General features: G+C 42.6%; 1 protein-coding gene across 17 annotated transcripts in view; it reads left to right on the forward strand.

Annotated features, from left to right (window-relative positions):
* SYT7 (synaptotagmin 7) overlaps positions 1-14,342 on the forward strand; it is a 945,664-nt gene that overhangs the window by 837,636 nt on the left and 93,686 nt on the right. For all 17 annotated transcript variants that reach the window (XM_068261178.1, XM_068261176.1, XM_068261179.1 and 14 more), the window contains one exon: positions 13,020-13,152. In XM_068261178.1, coding sequence (XP_068117279.1) covers positions 13,020-13,152 — 133 coding nt within the window. The remainder of the gene's footprint in view (positions 1-13,019; positions 13,153-14,342) is intronic.

Below are 14,342 nucleotides of genomic sequence, written 5' to 3' on the forward strand. Positions count from 1 at the left end.
CCCTTTTCTTCCCACCAACAGAGCTCGCTGTTGGTAGGGTCTGATCGCTCCCCCCATGTTTATTTTTTTTTTAATAAATATTTTTGTTCGTGTCTTTTAACCACTTCAGCACCACAGGGTTTTTTGCTTAAAAACCAGAGCAATTTTCACATTTCAGCGCTCCTCCCATTCATTCACCAATAACTTTATTGCTACTCATCAGATGTAAATGATCTATATCTTGTTTTTTTGCCACAAATTATGCTTTGTGAGGGTGATATTTGCTTTTAGTAATTATGTTATTATCTGTGCATTTTAAAGGGAAAAATGAGAAAAAAAAAGAAAAAATACACTATTTCTCCATTTCCATCCACTATAGTTTTCAAATAAACAATGTTACCATAGGTAAAACACACACATTGTATTTGCTAATTTGTCCTGGTTATCTCAACATTTAAATACTGTTCCTAGTACAATGTATGGCGAAAATATATTAGTTTCTGGTTTGTGTTTTTTGTTTTCTCATTGTACTCTATCAGTAATTAAAAGCCCTTTTCTTCATGATTAACAGTAATACACTCTCATGGCATACATATTTTAAAAGCTAAGTCCCTAGGGTAACTATGTATTCTCTTTTCAATGCTGTCACTTTTGTTGTTTTTACAAGTATTTATTTGGGGGTATAGAGTACATGAAAATAACAGTTTTATTGCTTTTCATTCAGTTTTCCGGTAAAAAAAAATCACATGACTTATCCCTCAGTTGTCAAACACCACAAAATCTATTCTCTCACTTGTCACGGTTAAAATGATACCCTATATACATAATCAGATAGCTTATTGGGCATACAGCACACTGTTTACCACAAGTACGCCTATCTACTCCCCTGAGCCCCAGGTAAAGTTCTGTGGGGAGTAGATAAGCGTAGCAAGGGTTTCAAAGTGGTTAAAAAAAAAAAAACTGTTTCTTTAAACCCCTTCCCTCCCTCCCTCACCCCAGCCAGCCAATCATGGCGATCAGCTCTCATAGGCTTCACCCTATGAGAGTCGGTCGCTCTCTTGTCCCCCAGTGCAGCGCTGCTGCTGATCGCAGAGCTGCACCATATAAATAGACGGCGATGACGCCGTCTAACAGTCTCCCGAGCGGCAATAGCCGCTCGGAGACTGAAGGCGGGGCGAAGCTCCGCCCCCCAAGCAGGAGATGCGCGTGCAGCGTGCGCGCGATCTCCTGCAAAACAGAGCCCCAGGACTTTACGCCAATCGGCGTTAGGCGGTCCTGGGGCTGCCGCCACGGCCACGCCCATCGGCATGATGTGGTTAGCAAGAGGTTAAGAGAAAAAGCGAATTGAATAAGGGCCTGGCCCATATACAATTTACTTTTTCTCCTGAGATTTCTCCTAAGTTATATTTTTCCACCTTGTCATAAAATGCTTTTTGAGCCACCAGCAAGCAAGAAAATACTCAAAATAATTTTGATAGTACTTTTCCACCAACTTTTGGGTGCTTTTTCAGTTATAAAATGATGAAAAGTTATTTTAAAGAGAAGATGAAAATTATCTCCTAGGTTAAAAAAAATAATTGCATATGGGCCTTTGTGCATTAAAGAGAACCCGAGGCGGGGTTCTAAGAATGTAATCCACATACAGAGGCTGGGTGTGCCTATACAGCCCAGCCTCTGTTGCTATTTCAATCCCCCCTAAGCCCCGCCTGTGCTCTGTAATCCCCCATAAATTACAGCCGCGCTGCCGACACTCAGCGTGTCAGAGCGGGCTGTGTTTACATCAGTAATGTCACTCTGCCGCTCCCCCGCCCCCTGCAGAGCTCCGGTCCCCGCCCGCGTCCCTTCCCTTGCCGCTGATTGGAGGGAAGGGACGCAGGCGGGGACCGGAGCTCTGCAGGAGGCGGGGGGAGCAGCGAGACTGCCATACAGAAGTAAACACAGCCCACACAGCGCGGCTGTAATTTATGGGGGATTACAGAGCGCAGGGGGGATTTAGGGGGGTTTGAAATAGCAACAGAGGCTGGGCTCTATAGGCAGACCCAGCCTCTGTATGTGGATTACATTGTGAGAACTCCGCCTCGGGTTATCTTTAAAAAGACTCTGAAGCGAGAATAAAACTCGCTTTTTCCCTTATATTCATGTTTGCCCCCGCTAAAACGCCGCTATCCTGCTGCAGAACGGGGGTCCTTTACCTCCCAAATCCCCCGCTGCTCATGGAGGCAGAGCTATAGGCTGTAGCTCTGCCCCATGCGCGTCTATCAGCGGCAGATCTCCGCCTCTCCCCGCCCCTCTCAGTGAAGGAAGACTGAGAGGGGCGGGGAGAGGCGGCGATCAGCGCTGATAGACGCGCTGAGAGGCAGGGCTGCGGACGTTAGCTCTGCCTTAAGCAGGAAGCGCTCCCCGCACAGCACGGAGGGGATTTGGAGGGTAAAGGAAAGCAAACATGCCCCTGCTGAATATAAGGGAAAAAGCAAGTTTTATTCTTGCTTCAGACTCTCTTTAAATCACAATGGAAACATTACAAAATACTAGAAAAGATGCTCGTGTGCTCCAGTCTTGGCTCCGTAGCTGTAATGCTGGGGGGTCATACTTTCTGACCACCCAGCACAACAAGGCTAAGAGCTGGACAATGGAAGAGGTTACACAGGCTGCCCAGAGCAACAGCAGCGCTGGGCTTCCGATATCGCTACGAATAAAACACAATGGCAGTGCAGTGCGATGTTGTGCTGCCTTAGTTCGCATTGTGCTGCCTTAGCGATAGCAAGTATTCAGACAGATACAAGACAGGACTACAGATTGGAGCGTAACCAGTAGCAACCGCAGCTCACAGTCATGTCCACAGAAGCAGAGCAAGCTGGCTAACAACAGTCACCAGCAAGCATCCACCCAGGCAAGACTCCAGGATAGAACGTAACTAATAGCAACTGCAGCCTATAGTTACATTCCCAGAAACTAGAGTAGCAGGAATACTACCAGTCACCAACGTGGTGATGGCAGAATCGAAGCTATCCGGATAATGGACTTCACTGATCCACCGCGGATGCAGCGAACGTCCATCAAGCATGGAACTAGGCAATACACAATGATAAGAAAAATAACAAACATCTCAACTAATGTATAAATATATATTAGCAAGTCTGCATATATATTTATCAAGAACTAGCTAAAGCACAAGTAATAAGGCCGCATAGAACTACAATACCAGAACTATACAGAGTAACAAGGTGCCCAGTAGGTCAGCGTAGTGACCACTATGACGGGCGGGGTATGAAATGAGAGGCAGACCTTTATGCTGGCATCAGCCAATGGATGCAGGTATGCAAATCTCCACACAGCTGAATGGTAATCACTCAATCCTGAGCTGGCTTGATTACCATTTGCTAGCTGGCTGTGAATGCAAAGGACCCCCATAAGAAATACATGCAGAATTATGTAACAACATGCATGCAGGAAATCCAGGGCTATCCGGTGGCAGCTCAGCTGCAACAAGCAATTGGTGGAATGATGACAGCATCCTGAGCTGCTCAGAACTTCAGAGCGATTGCAAATGACAATGAGACCCATTGCAAATGCACAACCGAATGCAAGCAGATAAGCCAGAACTGTCCTTTTGCAGCTCCACTGCAACGGACAGAATACGCTACAGGAGGGATCCTTACAGTAGCATTTATACCTGAAGATGTTGTTTTTCCCACGAAACGCACTATTTTGGTGCTTAATAAACTGATGTTTCCCAACCATGAGTTGTCCTTCCAGGAAGTTAGTGCAATACTACACTCTTTTTATGATCGAAATAGTTTATCTTTTGGGATGACTCCTCCTTCTCCTTTATCATAAGTGTTTGGTGTTTGTACCTGCTGCTACTCATATTTGTGTGATTTCTCATGTCCTGGCAAGTTTTCTGTGTTATGTTTTATACTGTGCATGTTTTGTAGTGGTGTCCATAATGCAAATCTAACATTTCAGCATACTGTATAATATCCCTGCCTAGAGGTAGATGCTTTGGCGCTAATAGAGATAATATATATGTGTAATGTGTAATGCACACAGATATACATTGCCGTATTTATGTAAAACACAAGCTGCTATAATGCAGTTAATTCAATTAGTATTGAAGTGATTTGCAAATAAATGGTGTATGTATGTAAAGAGAGGCTGTCTCCAGCACAGGGCAGAGTAATGCTTCTGGGATGGAATGTATTATGTGTTAGAATAGATAGTGCAGTGAGGACTTTATGAGTGTGTCACATGTCCCTGCCTCTTTGTCCCTGATCCCTCCACATTTCTCAAGGCTAATTCTCCCTTGCACTCTAGATGACACTCAGTAATTGGGATAGTTCTGCGCCTCTTTGCTCCATTTTCCTTACAATTTCAACAGCTTGCAAATGCTGATTTATTATTCATAACTGCACGAATGCCAATCCCTCCCTAAAAATCTAAACGTACTTACAAAACCCCTCTGGATTGCTGATAACACAGGCATTGGCCTACTTTGTGCATCACAAATGTAAATCTAACCCCTACTGGAGAGGACTTCTTACATAGCCATCTCTAACTACACCCATCAGAAATTCCTCCAACACTGGCCTAGTTTCCTCAAGCCAGAAGAAGGGAAATGTCACAATCCTGATCATCGGTGAAGCCAATTTATCAAGCAAGGAATTAATAGACCAGAATAGTTTGCTGCCTATATGTAGCCGTCATATTAAATCTGTCTCTTGTTTTGCAGCCTTCATTGTTGCTTCCTTGGTGTTAACCTGTTTGTCTGCTGCTCTCTCCCTGTCTGCTCTCTACCTCACGGGCTCTGTGCCGGTTATTGTATTCACTAACTTTGACCTCTCTCACATACAGCTGTCTGTGCAATTCCCCAATCTCTCAATGCTGTTTCCTTACAACCCCCCCCCCCCCCCCACCCCCAACAAAAACAACTTTTCTTCATTTGCTTGAATTTTTCACAGGGCACGGGTCCTTTTAGCTGCAGGCTTTGTGAATCGCCAGTGCTGAATCCTAATTTGTTGTAACCCTTTGTCTCTTTCTCTTGTTCTGTATTCAATGTATTAGCTGTTTGTGCTCTTCTCTCACTGCTACTGCTCTGCATGCAGGTTCTGCTGCCTGTGTCCTTCTATGCTGTAATATTAATAATGTCTGCTGGCCTCCTCACCAGTGTCTCACCTCTGCTCCCTCACTTCACGCTTTCCCTTTCAGGGGGACTTAGGAACCCAAGAGACTTTCTCAAAGTGCTGTCTGGAAATATGCAGTATAGCAGCCTTGTTTTGGATGATCTTCTCAGCTATGGGCATATATGTATGTAATACATATATACAACCATGATTCTATATCTATGGGGAGGGATGTAGCTAAGCTCAACTGGGCCTTGATGTAAAATATGATCAAGAGTCCCCCACAACATTTAATTATTGGCACATAGCACACTGTATAGTGCATACAACAAGCATCCTGTGAACAAGCTTAGGGTTGGCATTTCTATAGGGCAGGTCACATACCGGTATAGGGGTTAGAGCAAGTCTCCTGTGCACACTGAATTTGGTAATGTTTGCTGCCTCTGCTGCCTTTGGTACTATGCGTCAGTGAAGATGCAGTGTGTTGCTGTGTTAAAGTGGATCTGAACTCTTACACAAGGAAAACAGAGAGAAATGTACCCTGTGTGTTTTTAGAGAGGAGAGGTTGTCTAATTCCCACTCGTCTGTAAGTATCTGAAGTGTAATTTGATCTCTCAGCTGTGTCAGCCCATAAATTGGTCAGTCTTTGGCAGACACAGCTAATATGTAAACACAAATCCTGCAGATTTATTGCAGGAGTTCTGTAAGCTGTAACAAATAAATGTTGTTCTGTAAAAGTTATTATGCTGTTGCTTACCTTTAAGAGCAGAGAGGAAGTTCTGAGTTCAGGTCCGCTATAAAGGTTACCTGAACTCAGAAACGTCTTTCAAACAGAAGCATGGGTAAGCTACCTCACAAACATAATGACATTTACACATTTGGTTGCACGGCTATAGCTCTTTTAGTGGGAATTTCTATTTTTTGCTGATGAGTCTCTGTAAAGTCAATAGCACATTTTGACCCTTTTCTGCCATGGATATAAATACACCTCTGACGATGGAGCGGCAGAGATAAAGGTAACCCTTAAGTGTTTGCAACCGCTGCCAGCTCTCATTCACTTACCTCTGCCTGCATCAAGAAAATGTAAGATCACTGCCCTCACACAACAGTTACAGCAGATTCCACAGCACTGGCCAGCAAGGTGAGATAGTATAAAATGATTTATGTTGAGCATGGCAGAAATGGCATTAAGTATAGGAGCATTGAATTCAGGCTTGTTTTATAGGACACCTAACACTAAGCCCCACCACCCGGTTCCCATAACCTCACCTCGAAAAATTAGAATTTCGGGTAAAGTCGAATTTTTAGAAAGGAAGAGCGGTTTATGGACACGGTCCTTCCCATCACCTTCCCATTCCCTTCCCTTAGGGAGGGTCTGGGAAGAAAAAATGGGAAGGTGATAGGAGGGAACATCGCAGCAAGCCTGCCTCTTCCTGTCTGAAAATTAGATTTTAGCCAAGAGTCATATTTTTCAAGGAGTGATTACTGAGATTGGGTGGAACAAGGAGAGGATCGGACATTGCACAGAGGTGTGTGGATCCAGCATGAACATACCTCAGTACTTACCTTAGTCGATTTCTCTCAGGTGTGCGTTAAGGAGATTCAAATATCAAGAAACTAAACCAAGAGACTAAAACAACAGTTGCAACAGCAGAGATTCAAGATAATGTATTACATGCATATAGGTCTTCTTAACCTCCATATAAATATTCAGTAAGAAATCGGCGGAGGGTGTTGCATATAAATTTCCCTCATCCCATATTTCTAATCATTGCAAGTATCGCAGCCCATCACCACGGTACCATATATACAATTTTCTTATGCCTGTTTATATTGATCACGGACTGCATTGCTTCAGTGGCCTGCTGCATACACATATTTTTGCTGCAGCCTTGTGCAATCCCCACTTTATGTTTTGGATTTTATTTTGCATCTTAGTCTTACCATGTGACTTGTAATAAAGTAGAGCACCTGTGGTTAAGTGCTTCCTTCTGTCTTCTCAATCAGAAGAGGGAAAGTCTGTTGCAGGGAGAGGAATAACTTTTTGTAGGGAAAGGAGTGAAATGAACTCTTTTTAGCCTCTTCTGAAACCTTGTGTCAAATGTATCTGTCGCAATGGGGTAAAATGGGTAAAAGATCGGTAAGGTTTACACATGTTTCCTGTCATACAAGCAATGTATTCGTGTACTCAAAGCTACATAATACCCAGCTCATGGTGAACCAGAACTCCTAGGAGTGTGTAAGGTGCTATAATGGACCAAAAAGCCCTCTTGCTAAAATGCATGGAAAACAAAAGTTTGCTTTCTTAAAACATTTGCAATAATTCAGGTTGGAGTGAGCTCTGAGATGTCTCCCAGTGCACCACTGCTGAAATATGCAAATTATCCATTGTTGTCCCTATAAGCTAGCCACACCCCCAGATCCGTTGGAATGCAATGATGTGTCAGCTTGTTAATAATAGAGAGCCACAATAATCCAACGTGCATACAGACTGTTTCAGACTGGTTGGTCTTCAGTGCATGGCATGGATTAATGTGGCTCTATGGGGTAGGACTTGAAACACCTACAGGGTGTTACAGTGACAACAATGGATGATTTGCATATTTCAGCAGTGATGCACTGGGAGACATCTCAGAGATTACTCCAACCTGAATTATTGCATATACTTTCTGTTTTTTAGAAAGCAAACTTTTGTTTTCCATAGCTATTCGTGTAGCGTGCTACGTAGGTGGCACATACATTTTACGGTTTCATTAGAATCACTGATATCCATGACCTTCTATTATTCCCAGCTGGTATCTCTGGCCAGTTTTTGTTCAAACTGGTACTTTTTAACGGCCTGCACTAATGAAAGGCTGCAGCTGGATCAATTTATGGACCTATTAGTGTGCTTATATGTATGCTAATAGAGGGCTGGCTACTTGGGGTGTAATCGAATTCAGTCAACTTAAGGCGCGTACACACGCCGTATTTTTACGGACAACAGTCTTATCAGTCTGCCGACAGCTTGTACACACGTGCTACTGTCGGCAGAACGACCGCTCCCCGCGGGAGGGTCTGACGGGCCTGTCGTTTGTAAAAATATGGCGTGTTAGTTCTTGTAAGATCTAGTGTTATGTTCTTACACCGATCACTCGGGTTAAATATTCCCTAAAAATGTTAATGGAATTGGTTTCTGTTAGGAAATACCACCTGTTTTTATTGGGAACACACTGTTACAGCTGACCTTTAGACCGGGGGCCCATGTGCAATTTTGCCACTTAAAAGCAGAGCGATTTCAGGTGAAAGGGATTTTGGGCTCTGCTTTTTCTGATGAAATCGCTCTAAAAAATGCTGCTGCTTGGTAAAATGGAAGGCTGGTTTGGGTTTCTCTGACCAATCACTTTTGTTTTCATTGAGTCAGACCAGTGTAGGGACTCCTTCTCTTCTCCCCCCATAGACATGAAGGCAGCACAGGCAACCATTCATGTTTATGGGAGGATATTTTATTTAAAAAAAAAGGCCATAATTAAAAATTGTTTAAGAACAGCTCATGCAGTTCCAGGATATCCTGGCTTTACTGAAAAGGAATGTGCTGCATGCATATAGCCATTCATAAACTCCTAAGCAACACTGACTACAAGCTTATGTGACCCAACAAAGTATGGCAAATCCTAAACATTTAATAGCCCACTTTTTGTTATTGGCCCTGGCCAGGCTTGTTGGACCGCTTATGAAATCCGCTTTGTAGATCTTGGAAGATAACTTTAGTAACTCAAACTCATTGTCTTGCTGAGTTATGAACAAATTTCCTTGACCCCCCGTTAATGAAGACATCCTTGTCTCCAGTTCAGCAAGCTACATACGTACAGATTAAGCGATTACAATGTAAGCCGAAGATTACAGTCTCTTGTAATTTAATTATGCATGACAGTTTCCACTGATTTTCTTCAGGCACTGCACACAAATGATTAAAATGACGATTTAGCAAATTGAGTAGCTTGAAACAAGATCCACTTTTCACTTCATAGTTTAACATTTTCCTTAAACAGCAAAAAGTATTTTTTTTCTAGCTAGTCTCATTTTAATTATCTAGCATGGAACAGTCCATATTAGGTGCAAAAAAAAATACATGTGCCAAACAGGCACTTGTGGCAGTAAGCTACAATGGCCTCAATTCACTAAGATCATGCTGGAGATAATAAGGCAAGAGAAAAATTGCCACCACACAGTGAGAGAGTTCTCTTATACCTTCATTCCTTAAAGAGAAACTCCGACCAAGATTTGAACATTATCCCAATCAGTAGCTGATACCCCCTTCGACATGAGAAATCTATTCCTTTTGACAAACAGACCATCAGGGGGCGCTGTATGGCTGATATTGTGGTGAAACCCCTCCCACAAGAAACTCTGAGTACGTACTCTTGGCAGTTTCCTGTCTGTGAACCCTGTTGCATTGTGGGAAGTAGCTGTTTACAGCTGTTTACAGCTGCTAAAAATGCATGCAGCAGCTACATCACCTGCCCACAGTAAAAATGTCACCATGTAATAAATGACGGAATGTAAATCAGGGATTTAAATGATTTTACAATGGGCAAACACTGACTAAATCATTGATACACAATTATTGTAAAAATAAAGCACTTTGTTTTTATTACATTATTTTCACTGGAGTTCCTCTTTAAGTTACCTCCTCTGTAGTTAAGTTACCTCCTCTGTAGTTATTTTCACATGCAGTTAATTAACAGCCTGTCTTTAACTTTAGAATTATGGAGTTATTTTGAAGATTGAAGAGTTAACTTAAAGGCAGAAGAGTTAACTTTAAGTTTGCCTGAGGTAAAATGTTTCCTGAATACTACATGCCTTATCACCATGGGATAACTCTAGAAAAGTTATTAAAGACAGGAGATAAGCTTAGTGAATTGAGGCCTATGTTTCCTGCATTGACAAATTATTTTAAGAATAATACAGTGACAAGGTCCACTTTCTATAAAAGTTAGATTGGCATTCTTAAAATGCCTGGAGCTGCTGCTTATTTTTTGTATCTTTTCCTGGCTCTGAAGGAAGAATGTACTGTGACTTGGTACCCCATTAACTCCTGCAGAGACAGGAGGGGCGGAGCTTTGCACTGCAGACCTTGTGCCTGAAACACACATGCCTTGAGGAAGTGACAGCAGATGTAACTTGACCACATCTTCTATCTTGCATTAAGGCTCTCTGAATAATTTTTTAAGACTCAAGAGTGAGTGGAGAAGTGGGGTGCAGTTTGGACTTAGCGGTAGTTGAACCAAGACTCAATGGACACTATACTCTTCTGTACCCATTTTGGTACACAATTTCATATCTGATTTCCCAGACAAAGAAGCATCCAAATTATTTTAGTGGAACTGTTTCCATCACCTGCAGTTAAATATGAGTTTTTAAAAACTTACCGCAGGCACAGTTTTGTGTCCATTTTCTGTACTGCACCATTCGCAGCAGCAAATGGACTGGGAAAATGGATACACAATCTGACATGAAAACAGACAAAGCTATGTAAATGTATTTTCATTTTTGCACCAGGTTTTGAGTGCATTTATTGTGCACAAAGGCTAAATCTGGGGTTCAGGTTTAACTATATGAGACTATAGGCATTGAAATTCCATTCTCCAAGAAATACACATAGGTTTAGTTATTTATTTTTAACAAGATTTTATTATTAAATGATGCTAGTTTAGATGCGATGATGGATCTGCTGTTTTGTGCAGCTGAGCCTGACTGCCATCCAGAAATACAGGCTGTTAAACTGTGTGGCAGAGAATAAACTGTGTATATATAGTCCGCACTGGGCCCTGGCTCAGAATCAATGGAGTCCAGAAATGCAGAGAGGCCTCAAGGGTTTGTTATATCAGTATTTCCCTGATAGTCAGTCATGTGTGTGTGACTGCCAGGGCATCGGCTGACATAACAAACCTTGACAAACACAGAAAAAAGCCCTAGACTATTCCCTTGAATTTCCAATATGTTTACTACTGTGCTCCTTTAAGCTGACATATAGTCTATATAAAATATGAAGTGTTCCATCTAATAACTTCTCCGAGGAGCTAATATAATAAGAACGTGCAAAGACCTGTAATGCATGGCAGTTAATCAGAGATCGACCTTAAAGGTACATGTACTTGCTATTATATCAGCCAAGAAAGGATGGTTTACACTTTTGCAGCCGTTTACAGTGTTTCATGCTAGATATCTACACAGATTAAAAATGTCCATAACGGAAGAGGGCATAGAGCAGCTTCATAGCCTTCTGGTACGCTTGCTCTCTACTCTACCTTGCCTATTTCGGGAGTTCTGCATCCACAACAAGCAGTCATGATTGGCCATCACCATGGCCCATGGCATTATAGGGTCATAGGCAGACCTACCTTGAAGCCATCTGAATCACGTGATTCAGGCAGCAAAATCTAGGGAACGGCATTTGGACAAATAGTTTGGGCCACCTGACGCCTACCTTCTCTTCACCCTTCCACCCACCTTCCTTGCACACATACTACCCTCCTAATCCACGCATCCCCGAATCCCTATCCTCTTTCGACCGGTGGCACCTGCTGCGTCCTATCAGGGAGGTGCTGGCACCAGACCGGCAAATCACAGCCGCTTGCTGCTCCTTCTACTAATTGGTGCTGATTGTCTCACATGTGGGACCACAGCACCATCACTGCCAATTACTGCACTCGAGCAGTAGCAGTGACGTCTGATAGTTGACAGTGACATCTGATAGGTCATTGCTACTGATCGAGTGCAGTGATTAGCCCAATGGTGGTGCTGTGGTCCCTCTCACAGCAGAAAGTCTACAACAGGCCCTGTGTAGGGTTTAGTGGCCCACTATGATCAAGAATCGTTTCCCTTCTATCCATACTTTATCTATTTGGATGATTTGCATTAGAGAAAATATGGTGGTGGAATAGGAAGAACAATCCTCATTTGGTAATAGAGATACTCCTGCATGCTAATACTGCAGAGTTTGGGCACTGTGAAAACTGATTACCAATCACCTCTTTATTTAAACACTACTTAATGAACAAATATGCTTTGCATAGTCACATTGCTAAAGGAAATGTAGTTTTATAGTTGGAATACAAAGTCTGGTGAGTACTTCATTATTATGCATTAATAATTAATAATGATAATTATTATGCATACTGAATAAATCATGCAATTAACTGTCCCTCAAATGGGCCCACAATCTAATCTTCCTGTACAACTAAAATCAATTTCTAAAATTATTTTTGGGGGGGGGGGGTGGGGGGGGAGGAGATGTTAAAAATCAGCATGTGGGGGGATGGGAGGGAGCAGTCTTCATGCAGAGGGTGATCAAGATTTGGACTTGGGGATCTAGAGATGCGAGGGTGAAGTGCTAACCACTTAGCAACTGCCTTGCACAGCTGATAGGCCACACTGCACTCAAATGCCATTTGCATTTCTGTGTTAAATCATATGGTGTCAGACCCAGTCCCCATAGAGATGCACGCAATTAATGGAAGAGTAGATGTTAAGACATAAGTAACAGTCAATGCAGGTAGATATTTATAGATCTGTAATCTGTTTGCCATGCCATTCTTTAAATAACTTATCAACCAGCTTCTGCTTTATGAGATAAATGGGCTGATTCCTTCCCTTGAGTGGCTTCTCATCTGATCATGTGATTATCTTCAGAGCTCCAGCCATCAGCAAGGTTTCTGCATAGCAGAGCGTGCTTCTCTGCTTCATTATAGTACTTATCACCCACTGCTTGCAGCATTAACTATTGCTTGTGGTATGCGTATTGTCCTAAACATTCTTGAGCCTCCAAATCTTCCCTGGGTTAGTTGCTGGTACTTGCCAACATTTACCTGCTCTCAGGGCCATATCTGGATGACATCCCTAAACATTCTAACGTGTCTTTTTTCTTTCTTCTTGAAGAGTGCAAGCAGGGACCAAATCAAATGCATCGGGGGTGCCGGGACAAGGGCAGCAAGATGAGGCCGACCGAAAAGCAGACCAGCGCTCCTCGGTGTCAGACTTGGTGAACTCACTGACCAGTGAGATGCTTATGGTAAGTAACAGCCTGTCAGTGTGTACATGTGCAGCAGTTAATTCATGTTGCTCCAGTAGTGCTTAGAGTACAGAGGTCACCCTGACAGTCCTTTCTGTGCCAGATTTAATGTGGAATCAATAAGCAGTCACTGAGAAATGTTGTGAAGAGCATGGCTTAGCTTCAGGATATATACTAAGGAGAGGCAACATATGAAAAGATAGGGGAGAAGAAATAGTGGTACTGGTAAAGTTATCCAGAATTGGGATATTTGTATTTATATATTTATAGGGAGACAGACAGACAGCCTGATAGTAATTTATAAACATGCATGCTACAAACTCTGGTTCACACTGATGTTTTAATGCATATTGTGTGAGTTTATAATAATTTGCAGAGCACATGTTTTTTGAATACATTTTTAATGAATTATAAGAAAAAAGTGAGGAACTTGCAGAAGTCTCCAACCCAATATTGTGTTTCAGTGGTCGGCAATCCCCTCTCCTCTAGGGTTAAATGCTTCCAGTCCGGTGTGCTCTGTTAGGTGAACAAAGGAAGGAAGTGGACTTGTTGTGGCAAAGAATGAGAGGCCTGGACTTCAAATGAACAAGAGTGACAAACGCGAAACGCCCTCACACCTACCCCTTGTACCTCTCTCCATAGCTCTACTGAATGGATGTGAGAATCACATGGAGCCCTTATCCTTTCATTGCAGTTATTATTGTTTATTTACTGCATGTGGATTACAAAAAAACAAGCTTCTATTTTGGCTGGATGGTCTCTCATTCTTTGCCGCAACAAGTAAACCATTGCTTCCTCTATTAATTTTTTTACTACCTGGCTGGCTGGATTTGCAATGCTGACTTCCTATGTGAATGTCAGAGGCAGCTTGGTTAGCCTGAATAGCATTTTGTGAACTCTTCGAACCCACCCACCCCAACCCACCCAATAATTACACACCAGAGGTAGAAGCTGGGAGGGGGGCAGTAAGCATGTTTTTTTCTGTGAGTAAAGAATAGACCCTGCCTGCCTCCTCCGTATACTACATGGGGCAGAGCATGGAGGTGGGTGTGTATACTCTAATACAACTCGACTTCGTGTATAAGTCAACCCCTATATTAGACCCTCTTAAGTTAATTTTTTATTGACTCAAGTATAAGTCTACCCAGGAAAGTTAATGGCTACACTTGGGGATTAGGAAGAATTAAAAG

The sequence above is a fragment of the Hyperolius riggenbachi genome, chromosome 11 (genome assembly GCF_040937935.1).
Source record: "Hyperolius riggenbachi isolate aHypRig1 chromosome 11, aHypRig1.pri, whole genome shotgun sequence".
Lineage (NCBI taxonomy): Eukaryota > Metazoa > Chordata > Amphibia > Anura > Hyperoliidae > Hyperolius > Hyperolius riggenbachi.